The sequence below is a fragment of the Schistocerca serialis genome, chromosome 3 (assembly GCF_023864345.2).
Source record: "Schistocerca serialis cubense isolate TAMUIC-IGC-003099 chromosome 3, iqSchSeri2.2, whole genome shotgun sequence".
In the NCBI taxonomy this organism is placed as follows: Eukaryota; Metazoa; Arthropoda; class Insecta; order Orthoptera; family Acrididae; genus Schistocerca; species Schistocerca serialis.
In genome coordinates this window covers 578,183,717-578,203,402 of record NC_064640.1, presented here as the reverse complement: position 1 = coordinate 578,203,402, position 19,686 = coordinate 578,183,717, and the positions used below count along the sequence as shown (strand labels likewise).

General features: G+C 38.2%; 1 protein-coding gene across 4 annotated transcripts in view; it reads left to right on the top strand.

Moving 5' to 3' along the window:
* LOC126470469 (syntaxin-binding protein 5) overlaps window positions 1-19,686 on the top strand; it is a 1,027,167-nt gene that overhangs the window by 999,676 nt on the left and 7,805 nt on the right. For 3 of the 4 annotated variants that reach the window (XM_050098331.1, XM_050098330.1, XM_050098329.1), the window contains one exon: window positions 16,257-17,771. In XM_050098331.1, the coding sequence (XP_049954288.1) occupies window positions 16,257-16,519 (263 nt within the window). In that variant the 3' untranslated portion in view covers window positions 16,520-17,771. Of the gene's footprint in view, window positions 1-16,256; window positions 17,772-19,686 lie in introns of those variants that run through there. The other variant, XR_007586213.1, reaches the window with a different exon arrangement.

Sequence of the window (19,686 nt, the reverse complement as noted above, 5' to 3'; positions counted from 1 at the left end):
CATGCCCGAGGCAGGATTCGAACCTGTGACCGTAGCGGTCACACGGTTCCAAACCGACGCGCTTAGAACCGCACGGCCACACCGGCCGGAACACCTGAGTGGGAGAACGAAAAATAGGTTAGCTGAATTTCTTGCAGGTAATATATGGTGGGGAGGGGAGGGGGCACCATCACACATAGCAAGATCCCTGTGGTTAGCAGTTTCAGAGGGGCACTTTTTTTTTAGGTTAAGATCATGATTCAGGCAGCACCCTGTTTTGAAAGAAACAAAAACATCAGAAGAGCCCCACAAAATGCTCAATATTGCACAGAAAAGTAAGATTAGCTTATGTCATCACAATATTAGCAGATTGAGTAGGAAAGTAGAAGAGCTTCTTGTCTTTCTGGAAAATTTAGAGACCTCTGAAAAGATAGACATCCTGTACCTGTGTGAGCAGCAAATAACCACAGGGTTTGATAAGTTGTAGATCCCTACTGGGAAATTTTGGAGTATTTATTAGGAATCTGGGTTCCTTACTGTACTATTAGTGTAGGTTTTCTAAAGGATTATGAAAGTAAAAATTATATGAGAACTGCATGTGGATCCTAAAACTTGGTCTCAGTAATTAACTTTCCAACACAGATGGATAAAGACAGTAGGATGTTTTCTTTGATGAAACTCAAAGTAAGAAAAACACTGTTTACTCAATAACAAATGCTCTCTCTGATTGTGATGCACAGTTAGTTAGGACAAATAACATAGTTCCTTAGAGTATGGATACTCCCCAGTAAAAATCAGTTGGAATAATTAATAACTCCAGGACAAATGCTTTTAAGAACAGTTTACAGGAGACGACATATGATGTCATTTATAATTAAACAAATGCTAACATAAAATTTAATCTAGTCAATGATAAATTCAGATCATTATTTGAAAATAGTTTTCTGCTTAAGCTAGACACAAAGGACTAATCTATCCAAGCATACATACAGATGCAGAAGAAATGGTAAACAAAGTTCTTAAAAGTATCATTGACTTGTTTTCTGTGAATGGTCTCAACCTCAATTTTAAAAAGACCCAACGGTAAGTATAACACATGGTGAGGAAATAATAAATAGTGTGGAAACTTCAAAATTCTTAGGGGTCCATATTGATGAGAATTTAAGTTGGAATAAACATGTTTTGGAGCTCCTAAAACAACATAGTTCAACTCCATTTCCATTTAGAATCACTGCAAATCTTGTGGAGAGACAAATCAGTAAGTTGAGATATTTGGCATATTTTCATTCAGTAATATCATGTGGAATAATGTTCTGGGGTAACCGATCTTTAAGAAAGAAAGTCTTCATTGTGGAAAAATGTGCTGTGATAATAATATGTGGTGCTCACTCATCTTGTAGACATCTGTTTAAGGAGTTGGGCATTCTCAATACTGGTTCGCAGTATATTTATTCCCTCATGAAGTTTGCTGTAAATAATCCCCTGCAGTTCAAAAGGAACAATGAAGTACATAATTATAATACTGGAAGGAAAAAATTACATTCGTTACTCCACATTAAGATTGTCTTTAGCACAAAAGGGGGTGCACAATGCTGCAACAAAAATTTTTGGTTATTTACCCAGTGAAATAAAATGTCTGACAGACAGCAAAGTAAAATTTGATAACAAACTGAAGAAGTTTCTCGTTGACAACAGCTTCTATTCCATAGAAGAATTTCCATTATTGTAATGTATAAAAGGTGGTGGGTAGGAATTACTAACTCATATCTACATATCTTTTTTTACTTTTGTTTAAAAAAAAGCAGAGATGTTCAGAATGTAACTTTGTGTACAAATTAATTTGTGGTGTGAATGTATAATGACTTGTTCCACATCATTACAATCTATTGTGCAAAATGACCCATGGAATATGTTACTAACTTACTTACTTACAACAATAACAATGTGTAGAAGCCTGCTGTGACTTGAGTGAAATGCAACATGCAAACAATTCTATTCTGAAAAAATGACAAAGTGCAGAAATTCTCATGAAGGGTCAGTACTTCAATGACATAACTGACTCTGAAGGGGCTGCGATATATAAGTTGAATGACATCCCAAAGAAGGGTTTTTCTGATAGTTCCACAGGGCTATATGAACATTCAGTGCATTCAAGTGGTGGGCGGGGGGGGGGGGGGGGGGGGGGGTAGACTATGGAAAGCACCTGATATCAAGACCACCTTCATAACTTTTTCTCTGTTTTTTATTAATTCAGTCTCAAAACTTTTTAGACTGATGAGGTACACAAAAGTAAATGTATACTTCACAGAAAATCTGGTTACAGAATCTGAGAATATTGTCCTAAAGACAGGGGGAGGATCCAAGCACCATGGACATAGGTCTAACAAGAGAATTAATAGGCAAAGAAATGAAAACCATCATGTATATAAGACAAGAAAACACTAAAAACAAGAGAGACACCTGCAGAATTTAAAACTCTGAAAACACCTGGAGAAAAAGTAAATAAGGAAACCATTGTTGCAACAAAGTTATGCAAGTGGAATATGGTGGTTCTTATGCATAAACAAGAGTACATGAATGGAACATAAGAATTTATTACAGGGAATAAAATTATCACACTAAAGTCATATCTAACAAACATGTTCCACACAAAAATGAAAAATGTTATGATGACTACAGGACACATACTTGATGAGATACAGAAAGCACTTATGTCATATATAGAACCTCACGATCCAAAACATGGTAGCCAATGGAGATTTTATGTAGTGAACACAATTGTGAGACTAGTCATAGATTACAGACAAGCATCCACGTAATTATACCCTCGCTAGACACATGTTAAACACACACACACACACACACACACACACACTCACTCACACACAACAGTACAAAACACAAATGAGGAGACAGTGAAGGGACAATTATTCCATAGTTCTGCTACTGCTAGTCTCCAACCAATGGAAGGGATATGACACAGAATGTTGCATGAAGTCCATTATTCATTCTCAGATGGAAAGGCATAGATTTGAAGAGGTTATAATGTCCTGGGTGCACTGTATGGAGATTCTGCCTTGTTGAGTTCAGATGTCAACTGAAACCTTGGCAACAAGTATGCCTGCACTCATGTTTCCAAGCAGTCCAACATCAGGTCACTCTCTCACCTGAATGTCCACAAACTAGGTTATTGCATGATTGAACCCACCAAACTGATGGAGACCCATAATACGACCCATTTCAAACTCTGTCAGATACTGATAATGCTGTCTCACAAGAGTATGTGGCATCTCCATGTCTTTCACAGTGATTATTCAAAATCTGACACTCTTCACACCCCTTATATACTTTAGTAGCCCTGGTAACAATGCTAAACATGAACACCACTAATGCACTCTGGTGGCCAATCTACCTGTCACTCAGAATAGTAACTCTAATTATTTACATACCTGCCAAGTGCACAAAGTTATATTGACATCTAACTATGTCTACTTGATGCTTCACTTTTTTTGTCAGGCAGTATGTACGTCCTCTCTGATCACGATGAACAATTCCTCACCACAAACAAAGTAAATTCACGGAGAAAAGCAGATTTCATTTGAAGAAACTTCAGGGTTATAAAAACACACACACACACACACACACACACACACACACACACACACACACACACACACACACTAAGTGCATTGAAATTTATTGTAAAATGGAAATGGGGTGATCCATGACTCACAAACCCCACAGACACCAAACTCAAAGATGGTAAAATGTAGTTATTGTTTTAAATCTTTCTACAGTGTACATCACTCATTCGAGAAGTTCTGAGATATATTTTATTCCTGGCATAAAAGCAAAGTGTGGCAGCTTGAATTAACAACTGTAAACAACAGATGCACATTTGATCACTCAGTTGTCAGCAGGCAGTGGACATGGGGTCAAAGGGTGTCAATGTTGTTGTCATTGTTGGTACAAATCCTAGTGAAGCACATCTCTAAATCAAGTGTTCAAGACATTCTCCGGAATGTTTTGAGGAAAAGAAAAGTCTGTGCAGAGTTTGTCCCACACACCTTGCCTCCCAAACAACAACAACTACTACTACTACTACTACTACTATTACTACTACTACTACTACAACTGTGCTGTTGCTTGACTGAAATGCAATATGGGAACAGTTCTTTTCTAGGAAAAAATCATCATGGGTGACGAGACTTGGTGTTAACTATATGAAACTATCATAAAATGACAAAGTGCAGAAATTCACATGAAAGGTCAGCGTTTTGAAAACATAACATAACTGACACAACTCACTGTGACATATAAGTTGAACAAACTCTGACTGGGATCATTTGATATCTTTGCTGCTACGTATAGCTCCCAAAAAAGGACTTCCCTGACAACTCACGTGGCTAGCACATTACAGCAGGTCCATATAACAACAGTCACTACACAGGAAAATTAAAGAATTGCTAAGTCACTGGAAAGTAAAAATGCTACTGGAGATGACAATGTTCCTATTTGGTTATTAAAATACTGCTGCAGCCATGAAAGTCAAATCCTATGCCATATTTTTGACGTGTCATTTAAACAAGCAATAAATCCTGAAAGACCAAATTGTGCAGTTGTAACTCCAGTATAGAAGAAGGGATACAGAGACTTCTATCTATCAGCCTGTCTCATTACTCATAGGTTTTTCCAAGTTTTTAGAGAAATTAATATCTGCCAGGATAGTTAGGCACCTGAGTGACCATAATATCATCATTGAATGTCAGTTTGGATTTCAGAAGAGGTTATCAGCAAAATATTTGCATCTACTAGCAATGTTTTGGAGTCCACCAATAAAAAGCTGAAGATGGTGGGAATATTTTGTGACCTGCAAAAGCGTTTGACTGTGTCACTCACCAAATACTTTTACACAAAGCTAAGTACTTACAGAAAAGTGGTACAGCTGGGAAGTGCTTGATTCGTGCTTTTCTAGCAGAAAGCAGAAAGTTATATTGAATAAGTAGCAGAATGCAGAAAGTTATATTGAATAGTGGAGAAAGTGCCTCAACATCATCAAAATGTGGTACCATCACATGTTTAGTGCCACAAGCTCCAATTCTGGTTTCCTACTTTTTATTATTTTTATAAATGATTTACCTCTTTGTACAGAATAATGTAAATTTACTGTCTTTGCTGATGACACTATAGTACATATCAATAGTTCATCAGACAAATTTAAGGTGTCAGTTAATAAAGTTTTTATAGATATTGTGAACTGGTTTAACATACCTGTTCATTGTGTTAAGTACAGTAAAACAAGCTTTATTCAGTGTCGCAAAACCTCTAAAGATTAAGAGATTGGAAGAAAACTGGACAATTTGTGGATAACTAGGATGGATACTTGATGGATACCTGGGTCTACTTACCAAACTGGTCAAGCCACATCCTAGATCTGCTTTATGCACTGCATGCTTTTATAGATATATAGAATTTATTAAATCACTTTTTATGGGTATTTTCGTGCCATTATGGTTTATGAAATCATCTTTTGGGGAGATCTTCTTAAAGAACTTGAAGTTCTGGACAATATATACAGGGTGTCTATCCTAAGAGACGTTAGGTGCATTTTCTCTACTGTTTTGGTAGATATTTGCAATTTCTTTTTTGCAACACATAGCTGGAGTAAGTTTAAAACAGATGTTGCTCATCACACCTTTCATGCAACACCCAGTGTTGATCGAAAGTGTCAGTTTGTTTCCCATTAAAAACAAAATGATTTTTTAAACAGTAATTTTACGTGCCCATTCAATAGAGCAGTGCCAGATTAGTCTATTGTTTTATCAATGTGTATTAACAGGGGCAGTAAAACACGAGGAGTAACCAGTACTCCAGCAGCGACAGCACCACGCTGGCCTGCACTGACTGCTACAAAAGCGGTGCTCATTCACTGCAGGAGTATTGATTATCCTTCATGTTTTACTATTCCTGTTAATACACATCAGTAACATGAATAAAGTACTGTACTAATTGGGGACCACTCTATTGAATGGGTATGTTACACTCAACTTTAAAAATACTTTTGCTTGTAATGGGAAACAAATCAATGCTTTCCATCAATGCTGGGCACCATATGAAAGATGCGATGAACAGCATTTGTTTGGACTGACTCCAGCTACATGTGGCAAAACACCAGTGAAACTGCACTTGATGCTCCATAGAAGAGACACATGGTATATATATTCTGTGGAGTGTTTCGTTAGGGAAAAAACCAAGAGTCAATTGGAGTCATTACACTAGAAGAAATAAAGGCATCCACTAGGAGCATACAAACTTGAGTATGGTAAAAAATATTTTTAATCCCTCCCTTCAAAAATTAAATCTATAGTTGATGATTAACTCAAGGCAGTTCCTATTTCAAGGATTCTTCTACAGTATAGAAAAATTCCTGAAGCATAGTGTATAATATCCATGTAAATGTAAACATTCAGGTACATTCCCACATCCTTATTTGTGTGCATGTTTGTTTATTATTATAAGCATATTTAAATACTTTATTTTTCTATGGTATAATAAGAAACAGATTAGTACTATTTACATGATTTCATAGAGTGTAACCACAACAAACTCCTAAAACTGATGTGTTCCACATCTTGTGGTGTATTCACAGCACTGATCACCAGAACATAAAATAAATAAATCAACAAACAAATTTACAGGAAAATCACCATAACAGGTGTCAGACACCAAACCACCCACAGTCTCAAAAACAGTCAGCTCTTAGATGCAAGCTCCACAGATTGTATAGATTTTCGCCAGAGAAGCCCAACTACAGTAAGGAGCTAGACATAATAACTCAAATAGCAAAATAATAGCTGAGAATCTCTGGTTACAAAATTAAAAAATAAAACAAGCCAGACAAATGAAGCTACATGCCACACAAAACCAGAGACCCACTACACTCATGACAAAATTGGACACCAACAACATTACTCCACAACAAGGACTTGCCACACTAATATGAAAAGGTTTTTCATAACGGAGAAGGTCTCAAGGGTCATAGCAAAAGTGAAAAAAGGAACATTTTGCAAAAGCCTATTCTCTATATTCAGTATTCACACAGTTTATGACATGTATATGCTGGAAACAGTTAAAGTGAAAGAAGATACTAAGGTCACAAACAGGAACATGGAAATTTACAATTATGATACAGATTTTCAGATGGCTAACAGAAGATTAACCATAATAGCAAAATGCCCCAATGTCAAAGGATATGTTTTTCATAATTTCTTACCAAATGAAGTTAAGATGTTGATGGGAGATAATTGTAAAAAGTGGCTCAGGCAATGGCTTACCCAGAAATGCATCATAACTAGGATTTAACATCAATGATAATGTAAGAAGCAGTCCTGTACCAGCAAGAAGCATAGTAATTGTAGCATATTATAAAATACTTTTTATTTATAGGTGTAAAAATACATACATTGTTAACTATGCTATCCATGTAAAACTATGTGTTATGAGCACATAATAAATATATAAAAAGCATCACAACTCTAAAACTCAACAGAAAAGCTGGTACACACTCACATATGCAAATAAAATAACACACACAACTGTTAACATCCTAAGGAAACAAGGAAGTGATAACTCCATACAGAAACATTTAAAGAGAGAGGATGACACTGACATAGATTTTAAAAAGTCTGGCATTTGCCAACTTTAATAAAACAGCTACAATGTTTTGTACTTGAAATAGATCAGCAGGAACATTTGAAGTAAGATGAAAAGATCATAATAGAGTACGAAATATGGCACCAGTCATTCAACATTTGCCAAGCACCTCTAACATGAAAACCAAAACCCTAGCACAACAGAAACAGACATGAAAATAATTATATTCGGTAACAAAGAAACACTTACTAACAGTGCCAGAAAATTTCTAAATTCTAAAAGTAATCACAGAAAATAAACACATACTAAATGGTGAAATAAACATTAGCAACCAACTACTAAAAATGTAACCAGTAAACAGTAACCCATCTCTAGTCACTGTAAAAATATTATGACCTAATCTGGGCAACCATACTCAATCATGAACACTCCATTCCAGTACCATAAAGAAACAGCTTCAGCAAAGTAATAATTTGAGTGCATGCCTTCCCCTCCCCCAGCTCCTCCTCCTCCTCCTCCTCCTCCTCCTCCTCCACCCCTGCCCTGACACACACATATGTATGTGCAAGGACATGGGCACACCAAACATGAGTACTAAAAGTAAATTTAAGCTTGAGAAATGTTTAACATCTTGTTAAACTAACATCTAAACGAAACCACATTGCTAGAGTGACCACTGATGATGGTTTTGTGTAAAGCAAATTTATTTGGCCTAAATATGATAAGGTATAGTTGTTGCAATGGCATAACCTCCATATTATTTGTTTCTTATTCAGAGTGATCACATATAACATAGGGGTACTAGAGATGTACATGCTACATGCCATATTGGGAGCCAACATTTATTGCCTAATTCAGTTATATGCACTAAGTGCTGTATGTTTGGGTTGCTTCCTGGTGCTGTCTTACACCTGCATCCTGCTTCAGCCTGTGCTGAATATATCTGTTGTATCTGCAGTGACAACTCCACCTGTCATCAGACAGATATCATCAAAGAGACAAAATAAACAGTGATTATAATGATTAGAGATTCCTACTGTGATGTTTCTCTGAGTATGAATTATTCCATTGACAGATACACAAAGTCTGTAAGTTGCTTTCTTTGGTACAGGATACTCTGAATTTTGGTACTGGATCAGAGCCCATCCAAGCTAATACCACACATATTCTGTCAGGGACTGATTTAGACATCTTACTGGCCATAAGAGCATGTCAGCTTCATAGACACATAGACGCAAGAGACATATGTGGACAAGCATTGTCCTTTTGAAAATTGCCACCACGATATTGTTCCATGAGACGTAACACATGAGGGCACAGGATGTCTGTGATGTGCTGTTGTGCTATCAGAGTTCCCTCAGTCACATTCATACCCGAAGACTCCCCACACCATGGTGCCAGGAGTAACATTTCTGTCCCTTTCCAAAACATTGGAAGAATGAGACCTCATCTTAGGTCTCTGCCACACTTTCCAACAATGATAATCCAGGGCAGTGCTGCCATTCACCAGCAGGCTTTGCTCTCTGGTCACAGCATCACTCTGGATGCAGCCGTTTCTGTTGTGTTAATGGCAGCCTATGCATGGGACACTAATTCCGTAATCCAGCTACTGCTAGTCTCCAACCAATGGTGCAAGCTGACACAGCAGGTTGTAGGGAGTCCATTACTTGTTCTCGAATGGCAGATAAAGATGTGAAGAGGTTACACTGTGCTTGGTGCACAATACGGTGATCATACCTTCAGGTAGTCAACTGAAAGTATACCTGCCCTTACATTCCCATGTCGTCCAACATCAGGCCATTGTCACATGCAAATGCACCACAAAGTTGGGTATTGCACAATTCAACCAGCTGGCCAAATGGAGAACTACAATAAGGCCTACATCAAACTGTGCCAGATGCAGATAATGCTTCCTCATTAGAGTACATTACATTTCTGTGTCTGTAGCAGTGATCACTCAACATCCAATGCTGCTTCTTGTGCCCCTTGTATACTTTACCAGGCCTGGTAACAACACTACATATGAACAACACTAATGCACTCTGGTGGCCAATCTACCTATCATGGAATTTTGTAACTCTAATCATTTACATATCCACTGATGGTGTGTATGTGTATGAAGTTATGTCAACATTGAGCCATGGCTTCTGGATGCTTAACTTTTCTGTCAGGCAGTGTATTTCAAATAGTACAGTTCATCGAATTCAACAGAGTGTAAGGGAAATGATGTGTCACTTAAAGAGATTTTTATAGTTCAAAGGGCACTGTAGAATTGTATATAGCCGAACAACTCATACTGGCCATGTTTAATGTTACACTAAAACCATAGGTTATACAGTGTGCTTACTAGTTACTTGGAAGAGTCCAGTATCTGTTTGAGAACATGTTACACATTGTCAGTTTCTTCACCACCTTATTTGCAAATTTCACACACATGTCTAAGTCTTGCGAGTATAGACATCATACATAGCACAAAGGAGCCCCTACCCATCTTGAAATGGGACTCAAACCAGAAGCTTCACCTTGATGAGGCAGGAATGCTGTATCCAGATCATGGAGGCTGATTGTGGTAGTGTCATGTACAGTATATTTCTTATTTCACAGAAAACTGAATGCTTGTCACAAGAGGAAGTGGAGAGATTTTTTTTTTTTTCCCCCCCCTGTAATACACACTCTTGGTCTTTTCATTTTTGAATCCCTTCACGGAAGTGTTCTTAAAATTCAGGTACTTGACTATGTGTTTACTTTAACAAAATTTGTGACAAAGTAAGCTTAAACTAATTAGTCTCACATCTTCTGCCCTGATAGAAGCAGGGCTCTTTTTTCACTATTCTCTTTCACCCCTCACTTGTATATCCTAAATAATTATGTTATTAATCTCATCTGCTCTCTGTCTGCTTCCGTCTCAATGAAGATTAGAGAGCAAAATTTGTTTAATGGTCAGTTATAGTATGAACATGGTAACATAACTCATCACTTGGCCCTCTTACATTTTATTCTATAACTAAATTTGCTATGCAGCTCATTGATCTCTGTGACTTTTTTTTTGCATAATCTACATTTCTGAAGTAGAACATCCACAATTTTGTGCTTTTCATTTGCAATCCATGAAAGAACTTCACTTAGTGACTAGTGACACCCCACTGCCATCTTGCCTCCCCCCCTCCCCCCTCCCCCCCCTCCCCCCCCCCCTCTCTCTCTCTCTCTCTCTCTCTCTCTCTCTCTCTCTCTCATATGCAGTACCCACATTGCCACCAAAATCCAAAATCTATAGTTTTCAAAATATTCCCAGTTTCTCTCATCTTCAATACCCTCATGGCCACCAAAATCTATAGTTTTCAAAATGTTCCCAGTTTAATTATATCACTGAAATTTAAATAAAGAATTGCACTGAATATCATCACAAATAAAATCATCCACCTCTTCTCTACAAATTATAATTCTTCAAACCTCAAGAAAATGGATAAGATTAATGTTCTCCTGACATTGAGGACTTATGAATGGAGCTCTAGCTCATGTGGACAGTGGTAGTGGAGAGAGTTGGGTCTGATCTACCTGAAGTAACCATCCTGCATTGTCCTAAAATGATTAATATTATCAATGAAAACCTAAATCTAGAAGACTAGGCAGGAATTTTGAATGTACTGTATTCCCTCTGCAGCAATTATAATTAGTGGGCTTTACAGTGTTTCATAAAAGTTAGACTATGTGATCAAAAGTATCCAGTCCCCTGGCTGAAAATGACTCAAAAGTTCGTGGTGCCCTCCATTGGTAATGCTGGAATTCAATATGGTGTTGGTCCACCGGTAGCCTTGATGACAGCTTCCACTCTCACAGGCATATGTTCAATCAGGTGCCGGAAAGTTTCTTGGGGAATGGCAGCCCATTCTTCATGGATTCCTGGACTGAGGAGAGATATCGATGTCAGTCGGTGAGGCCTGGCATGAAGTCGGCGTTCCAAAACATCCCAAAGGTGTTATATATGATTCAGGTCAGGACTCTGTGCATGCCAGGCCATTACAGGGGTGTTATTGTCGTGTAACCACTCTGCCACAAGCCGTGCATTATGAACAGGTGCTCAATCTTATTGAAAGATGCAATCACCATCCCCGAAATGCTGTTCTACATCTACATTTATACTCTGCAAGCCACCCAACGGTGTGTGGCGGAGGGCACTTTATGTGCCACTGTCATTACCTCCCTTTCCTGTTCCAGTCGCGTACGGTTCGCGGGAAGAACGACTGCCTGAAAGCCTCCGTGCGCGCTCTAATCTCTCTAATTTTACATTCGTGATCTCCTCGGGAAGTATAAGTAGGGGGAAGCAATATATTCGATACCTCATCCAGGAACGCACCCTCTCAAAACCTGGACAGCAAGCTACACCGCGATGCAGAGCGCCTCTCTTGCAGAGTCTGCCACTTGAGTTTATTAAACATCTCCGTAACGCTATCACGGTTACCAAATAACCGTGTGATGAAACACGCTGCTCTTCTTTGGATCTTCTCTATCTCCTCCGTCAGACCGATCTGGTACGGATCCCACACTGATGAGCAATACTCAAGTATAGGTCGAACGAGTGTTTTGTAAGCCACCTCCTTTGTTGATGGACTACATTTTCTAAGCACTCTCCCAATGAATCTCAACCTGGTACCCGCCTTACCAACAATTAATTTTATATGATCATTCCACTTCAAATCGTTCCGCACGCATGCTCCCAGACATTTTACAGAAGTAACTGCTACCAGTGTTTGTTCCGCTATCATATAATCATACAATAAAGGATCCTTCTTTCTATGTATTCGCAATACATTACATTTGTCTATGTTAAGGGTCAGTTGCCACTCCCTGCACCAAGTGCCTATCCGCTGCAGATCTTCCTGCATTTCGCTACAATTTTCTAATGCTGCAACTTCTCTGTATACTACAGCATCATCCGCGAAAAGCCGCATGGAACTTCCGACACTATCTACTAGGTCATTTATATATATTGTGAAAAGCAATGGTCCCATAACACTCCCCTGTGGCACGCCAGAGGTTACTTTAACGTCTGTAGACGTCTCTCCATTGATAACAACATGCTGTGTTCTGTTTGCTAAAAACTCTTCAATCCAGCCACACAGCTGGTCTGATATTCCGTAGGCTCTTACTTTTTTTATCAGCCGACAGTGTGGAACTGTATCAAACGCCTTCGGGAAGTCAAGGAAAATAGAATCAACCTGGGAGCCTGTATCTAATATTTTCTGGGTCTCATGACCAAATTAAGCGAGTTGGGTCTCACACGATCGCTGTTTCCGGAATCCATGTTGATTCCTACATAGTAGATTCTGGGTTTCCAAAAATGATATGATACTCGAGCAAAAAACATGTTCTAAAATTCTACAACAGATCGACGTCAGAGATATAGGTCTATAGTTTTGCGCATCTGCTCGATGACCCTTCTTGAAGACTGGGACTATCTGTGCTCTTTTCCAATCATTTGGAACCCTCCGTTCCTCTAGAGACTTGCGGTACACGGCTGTTAGAAGGGGGGCAAGTTCTTTCGCGTTCTCTGTGTAGAATCGAATTGGTATCCCATCAGGTCCAGTGGACTTTCCTCTATTGAGTGATTCCAGTTGCTTTTCTATTCCTTGGACACTTATTTCGATGTCAGCCATTTTTTCGTTTGTGCGAGGATTTAGAGAAGGAACTGCAGTGCGGTCTTCCTCTGTGAAACAGCTTTGGAAAAAGGTGTTTAGTATTTCAGCTTTACGCGTGTCATCCTCTGTTTCAATGCCATCATCATCCCGTAGTGTCTGGATATGCTGTTTCGAGCCACTTACTGATTTAACGTAAGACCAGAACTTCCTAGGATTTTCTGTCAAGTCGGTACATAGAATTTTACTTTCACATTCACTGAACGCTTCACGCATAGCCCTCCTTACGCTAACTTTGACATCGTTTAGCTTCTGTTTGTCTGAGAGGTTTTGGCTGCGTTTAAAATTGGAGTGGAGCTCTCTTTGCTTTCGCAGTAGTTTCCTAACTTTGTTGTTGTACCACGGTGGGTTTTTCCCGTCCCTCACAGTTTTACTTGGCACGTACCTGTCTAAAACGCATTTTACGATTGCCTTGAACTTTTTCCATAAACACTCAACATTGTCAGTGTCGGAACAGAAATTTTCGTTTTAATCTGCTAGGTAGTCTGAAATCTGCCTTCTATTACTCTTGCTAAACAGATAAACCTTCCTCCCTTTTTTTATATTCCTATTAACTTCCATATTCAGGGATGCTGCAACGGCCTTATGATAACTGATTCCCTGTTCTGTACATACTGAGTTGAAAAGTTCGGGTCTGTTTGTTATCAGTAGGTCCAAGATGTTATCTCCACGAGTCAGTTCTCTGTTTAATTGCTCGAGTTAATTTTCAGATAGTGCACTCAGTATAATGTCACTCGATGCTCTGTCCCTACCACCCGTCCTAAACATCTGAGGTTTTTTTTTTTTTTTTTTTTTTTTTTTTTTTTGTGGTTTTAGGGCGCAAAACTTCTATGATCATTAGCGCCCAAAACATCTGAGTGTCCCAGTCTATATCTGGTAAATTGAAATCTCCACCTAAGACATGCTGAGAAAATTTATGTGAAATGTATTCCAAATTTTCTCTCAGTTGTTCTGCCACTAATGCTGCTGAGTCGGGAGGTCGGTAAAAGGAGCCAATTATTAACCTAGTTCGGTTGTTGAGTGTAACCTCCACCCATAATAATTCACAAGAACTATCCACTTCTACTTCACTACAGGATAAACTACTACTAACAGCGACGAACACTCCACCACTGGTTGCATGCAATCTATCCTTTCTAAACACCGTCTGTACCTTTGTAAAAATTTCGGCAGAATTTATCTCTGGCTTAAGCCAGCTTTCTGTACCTATAACGATTTCAGCTTCGGTGCTTTCTATCAGCGCTTGAAGTTCTGGTACTTTACCAACGCAGCTTCGACAGTTGACAATTACAATACTGATTGCTGCTTGGTGCCCACATGTCCTGACTTTGCCCCGCACCCGTTGAGGCTGTTGCCCTTCCTGTACTTGCCCAAGGCCATCTAACCTAAAAAACCGCCCAGACCACGCCACACAACCCCTGCTACCCGTGTAGCCGCTTGTTGCGTGTAGTGGACCCCTGACCTATCCAGCGGAACCCGAAACCGCACCACCCTATGGCGCAAGTCGAGGAATCTGCAGCCCACACGGTCGCAGAACCGCCTCAGCCTCTGATTCAGACCCTCCACTTGGCTCTGTACCAAAGGTCCGCAGTCAGTCCTGTCGACGATGCTGCAGATGGTGAGCTGTTGAACAGTGGGAAGCAAGAAGGTGCTTAAAACATCAATGTAAGCCTGTGCTACGATAGTGCCATACAAAACAACAAGAGGTGCAAGCCGCCTCCATGAAAAACATGACCACACCATAACACCACTGCCTACACATGCTGGCAGATGACGTTCAACAGGCACTCATCATACCCTCACCCTGCCATCGGATTGCCACATTGTGTACCGTGATTCGTCACTCCACACAACATTTTTCCACTGTTCAGTCGTCCCATGTTTATGCTCCTTACACCAAGCGAGGCATCATTTGGCATTTACTGGCATAATATGTGGCTTATGAGTAGCTGCTCGACCATGAAATCAAAGTTTTCTCACCTCCTGTCTAACTGACATACTACTTGTAGTGGATCCTGATGCAGTCTGAAATTCTTCCATCATGGTGTAGATAGATATCTGCCTATTCTACATTACGACTCTCTTCAACTTGTCGGCGGTCTCTATCAGTCAACAGACGAGGTCGACCTGTACACTTTTGTGCTGTAAGTGTCCTTTCACGTTTCTACTTCACTATCAGATTGGAAACAGTGGACCTAGGGATTTTTAGGAGTGTGGAAATCTCATATACAGACGTAAGACACAAGTGACACCCAATCGCCTGACCACGTTCGAAGTCCGTGAGTCCCGTGGAGCACCCCATTCTGCTCTCTCACGATGTCTAATGACTACTGAGGTCACTGATATGGAATACCTGGCAGTAGGTGGCAGCACAATGTACCTAGTATCAAAAAGTATGTTTTTGGGGGGTGTTCGGATACTTTTGATCACATAGCATATGTGAGAGTAATGAAAAGCTGAACATGTTTACAGTACATGAAATAAAATATGCTGTCATTGATAAAAGCTACATCTCTTAGGTCCAGTAATTCTATACAGACAGGTTACCATTCAATTATGTACATAAAAATTAATTGTAACCGTTTCTCAGCATATGGACCGTACCCTTTTTTAACACATAAGCTCAGTTATCACCCACCAGTTACCATTAGGTATAGAAACAAAAATACAGTCTTCTCCACATTGTACTTCACACAAACAATGTCATGTAGCATAGTGGTGATTAATTTTTATTACCTTGGATGGCAGTCCCAATTACGAATTCTATCTCAAAGTTTTAACATATTCCAGTGAAAGACATGAATCAACTTCTAACAAAGTGTGGTAATGTTTGATCTTTATTTCACCATTATCAGCTGTTCTAGGATAATATGTATTTTCTGTGCAATCTGCAAGTTTTTTTTGTCATCCTTTTAATCTTCTTCTTCTCAGTTGGTGAAGCAAGTGGCAGAGCTTCTCGTAGTGTGGCCAAGCACATTCCGGGACCTTCTGCTAACATACAAGAAATGGGTCAACGAGTTGGGACTGTGACTGGCGAAATAAGTCGAGCCCATCAGTTGATGGTGGAACGAGGGGATAAGCTATCCCAGTTAGAGGAGAGGTCAGCACGGATGATGTCAGAAGCTGAGAACTTTTCACAGTCAGCACATAATTTGATGCTCAAATATAAAGACAAAAAATGGTATCAGCTGTGAAATAATGGGGCACAAAAGTGGTGAAAATTTTTAAGACTTTCTCCAAAGTCACTTGAAGAAATTGTTCTACCAAAGCAGCATAAAAATGTGGAATTTGTAAGTAGTTTGTAAATATGTTTTGCATAATGTTTTGTGAAAAACTTAAATACCTCTTAAGGATATTCAAACATATGCCTTGCGTGGTAGTATCAGATTTTAGGAAGGTTTTCACATTACATTCAGAAGTATTTAAACTCTTTTAAACAGTTAAACTTAGCTCTGCAATAGAATGTTTGATTCGATTGATTAAAAGTCAAGGAATTTAATAATCTGTGACATAGATCTCTATCAGGCCACAGAAGTAATTGCAGTTGTGAAAGAAAGAATTAATGTCACTGTTAAAAAGGACGTGAACATTGTTACATACCATAATTTACTGTGTAAAAAGTGAAATGCAATATTTTAAACTGTTTCATGCCTTTTGTTCACTTTTTACTTTCTTCCACAATCCTGTCCCTGATCCTGTATCCCAAAATACCATAAACTAGTGCATCAGAGTTGATCCAAAGCAAGCAAAAATTGTTATGTTAGGATGTTATATTCACTACAAAGAAATTTTAAAATGTACAGTAATGTGGTACAAATTCTATCATTATTTTTGAAAGAAAGATAGTACATGAATGTCAGGTTTAAGAGAAAAAAAAATAACAGAAAAAGACTAACAAATAAAATAAAATATTCTTCCGTTTACATTGAACCAAAATTGGAAACAAATGTTGAATGTGGTCAGGGATTGATGTGTACAATGCCAGTTTTATAATTGTTAGTGTATTGCATTTCAGTTAATAAGGTATACATATTACTTTAGAGCATGGTATTGGTTACCTGGTTAATGGTGTATACATGTGACAACAATGTGATATCTACTTCAACCATTATTCAAAGATAAAAGTCCCGCAGGCGGGCTGTTGTGAATGTCCTGTCACAGAAGTGTGTGGGGCCAAATACCACAAACTATGTGGCTTTGTGCCAGCTTGTAAATACTTCAGTGTGCTGATTGTTAGAATAAAATGTATTTATTTATATCTGAATGTGAGAAGTAACATTTGTGTGTGACTGATAGTGTGATTTTGGAACTGTACATATACTCAAAGGGTTGAAAATGCATGTATATGTGTGTATATGTGTGTTGAGGAGAGGGGACAAAGAGAGAGAGAGAGAGAGAGAGAGAGAGAGAGAGAGAGAGAGAGAGAGAGAGAGAGAGAGAGAGAGACTTCATGCCTGCAGTACTTAAGGAGAAACCTACAAATGCAGTATGTTATAACAGTGAAGAGAGAGATTTATCTAAGGCAGGGGTAAGTAGGATAATTTGTAATTACAGTATGAAAATCTCTGTGGCAGCAATAAAGCAGAGAATTCTGTTGTACTGTGTAGTGAAGGTTTTCTTTCTTTAAAAAAAAAAACAAAAAAGAAAGAAAAAGAAAAAAAAACCATGGAATTTGTCATCAACAAATAAAGTTTCGTGAGGGATTGCTGCAATAGATCAGTGTGTCTGTGTGTGTTTATAGCCCTCTCCAATTTCTTTATTGATGTGGAGATGTTTATACTTCAACATATGTAAATGTACCTAAGTGCATGTATATCTTTCAAGTAATACAGAAATATTATTTGTGGTATGACAATGAAGTGGTTGTTATTGAAATTAAAAATTACTTAGCTGTTATATGTGTAACAGGATTTGATTTAAAGTTTTAGTGTGATATATGAAAGATCTTCATTAACATTTGAAACATAGTTGAAGATGTGTTATTGTTTGAAACTTTTATTGTGTTTCTTAGTTTCTGATGTTTGTTTTTAACTTCAAAAAATATAATGTTAGTTTCATGTCAGTCTGGTTATTTGTTACACTGTTAAGCTTTCAAATAAATTAATCATTGATTTCATTTGGTAAACTGCAACATATTTCATTTTGTAACTGCAACATAAAGGCAGTTTTTATTTCCTTGTTGCTGTTTAAATGTTGATGTAATTCTCTGTAGAAGGAAAATGAAATTTCTTGCAGATGAGTAAAAAGTCTGTCTCTAGTTTAAGTAAAAGCATTTGAAAGATGTTCTTCCCTTGAAACGGCATGTGAACATGTAAATAGAATGAGGTTTTTTATCAATGAGAACATTTTGTTAATGGCATTATTAAACTGTTTTAAAAGAATGGTGAATACTGTTAACTGGAAGTATGAATGTAAAGATAGAAATACAGAACATATTTTGTATTTTGTTAACTGAATTAAATTTGTTTATGCCACAGTCTAGTGTTGTTGCATTTGTGAATTTCAAATATATTTTAATGTGGCTGTTTCCATTGTATTTTTAAACATTCATAATCATAGTATGCTATATAAATAAATGAGTAATCATTTCATCATAGTGTTCATTGTATTAAAAACCAGTTATGACATCAGTACTTTTATATTGTCCACTAAAATTTAGATTATAACATTGAAAATTGACGTGTTGTCCTAAATCTTGTTTTAGATTAGCAAAACTAAGAGGAGACCATCTGTACACAATACTGTTACCCACATGGTATGCTTGATAAGTTGCCAGGACAAATTTGTTTCCACTCTGATATGAATAACTATATCAGCTGCTTTGACTCAATGTTACATTGTTACTGAGTCCACTGCAGAATATAAAATACCACATTTTAGGTAACTGTGCTAAGAAGTAATAGTATATTATCTCACTTCCTCTCAAAAGTGACACTTACTAACTCATTAGGTAAGTTTCAGACTATAGGCTTAAATGGTTCAGAGATACAGCCTCAGTTGATCCGCTGTTTTAATAAATGATGTGATGAATGTGGTACTTGTTTTAAAATTGCACATTTCAAAAAAAGTTTTGTATCAGTTCCGAGAGTTCCGGAATGTGTACAGAAAATTGAAATAGAGATCAACATAACCATTATTTCTGCCCGTTTTATTTCCCATGAAAACCACACATTGCAAGTTGTACCACCATACTGCAAGACCTTCAGAGGTGGTGGTCCAGATTGCAGTACACACTGGTACATCTAATACCCAGTAGCATGTCCTCTTGCATTGATTCATGCCTGTATTCTTTGTGGCATACTACCTACAAGTTCATCAAGGCACTGTTGGTCCAGATTGTCCCACTCCTTAATGGGGATTT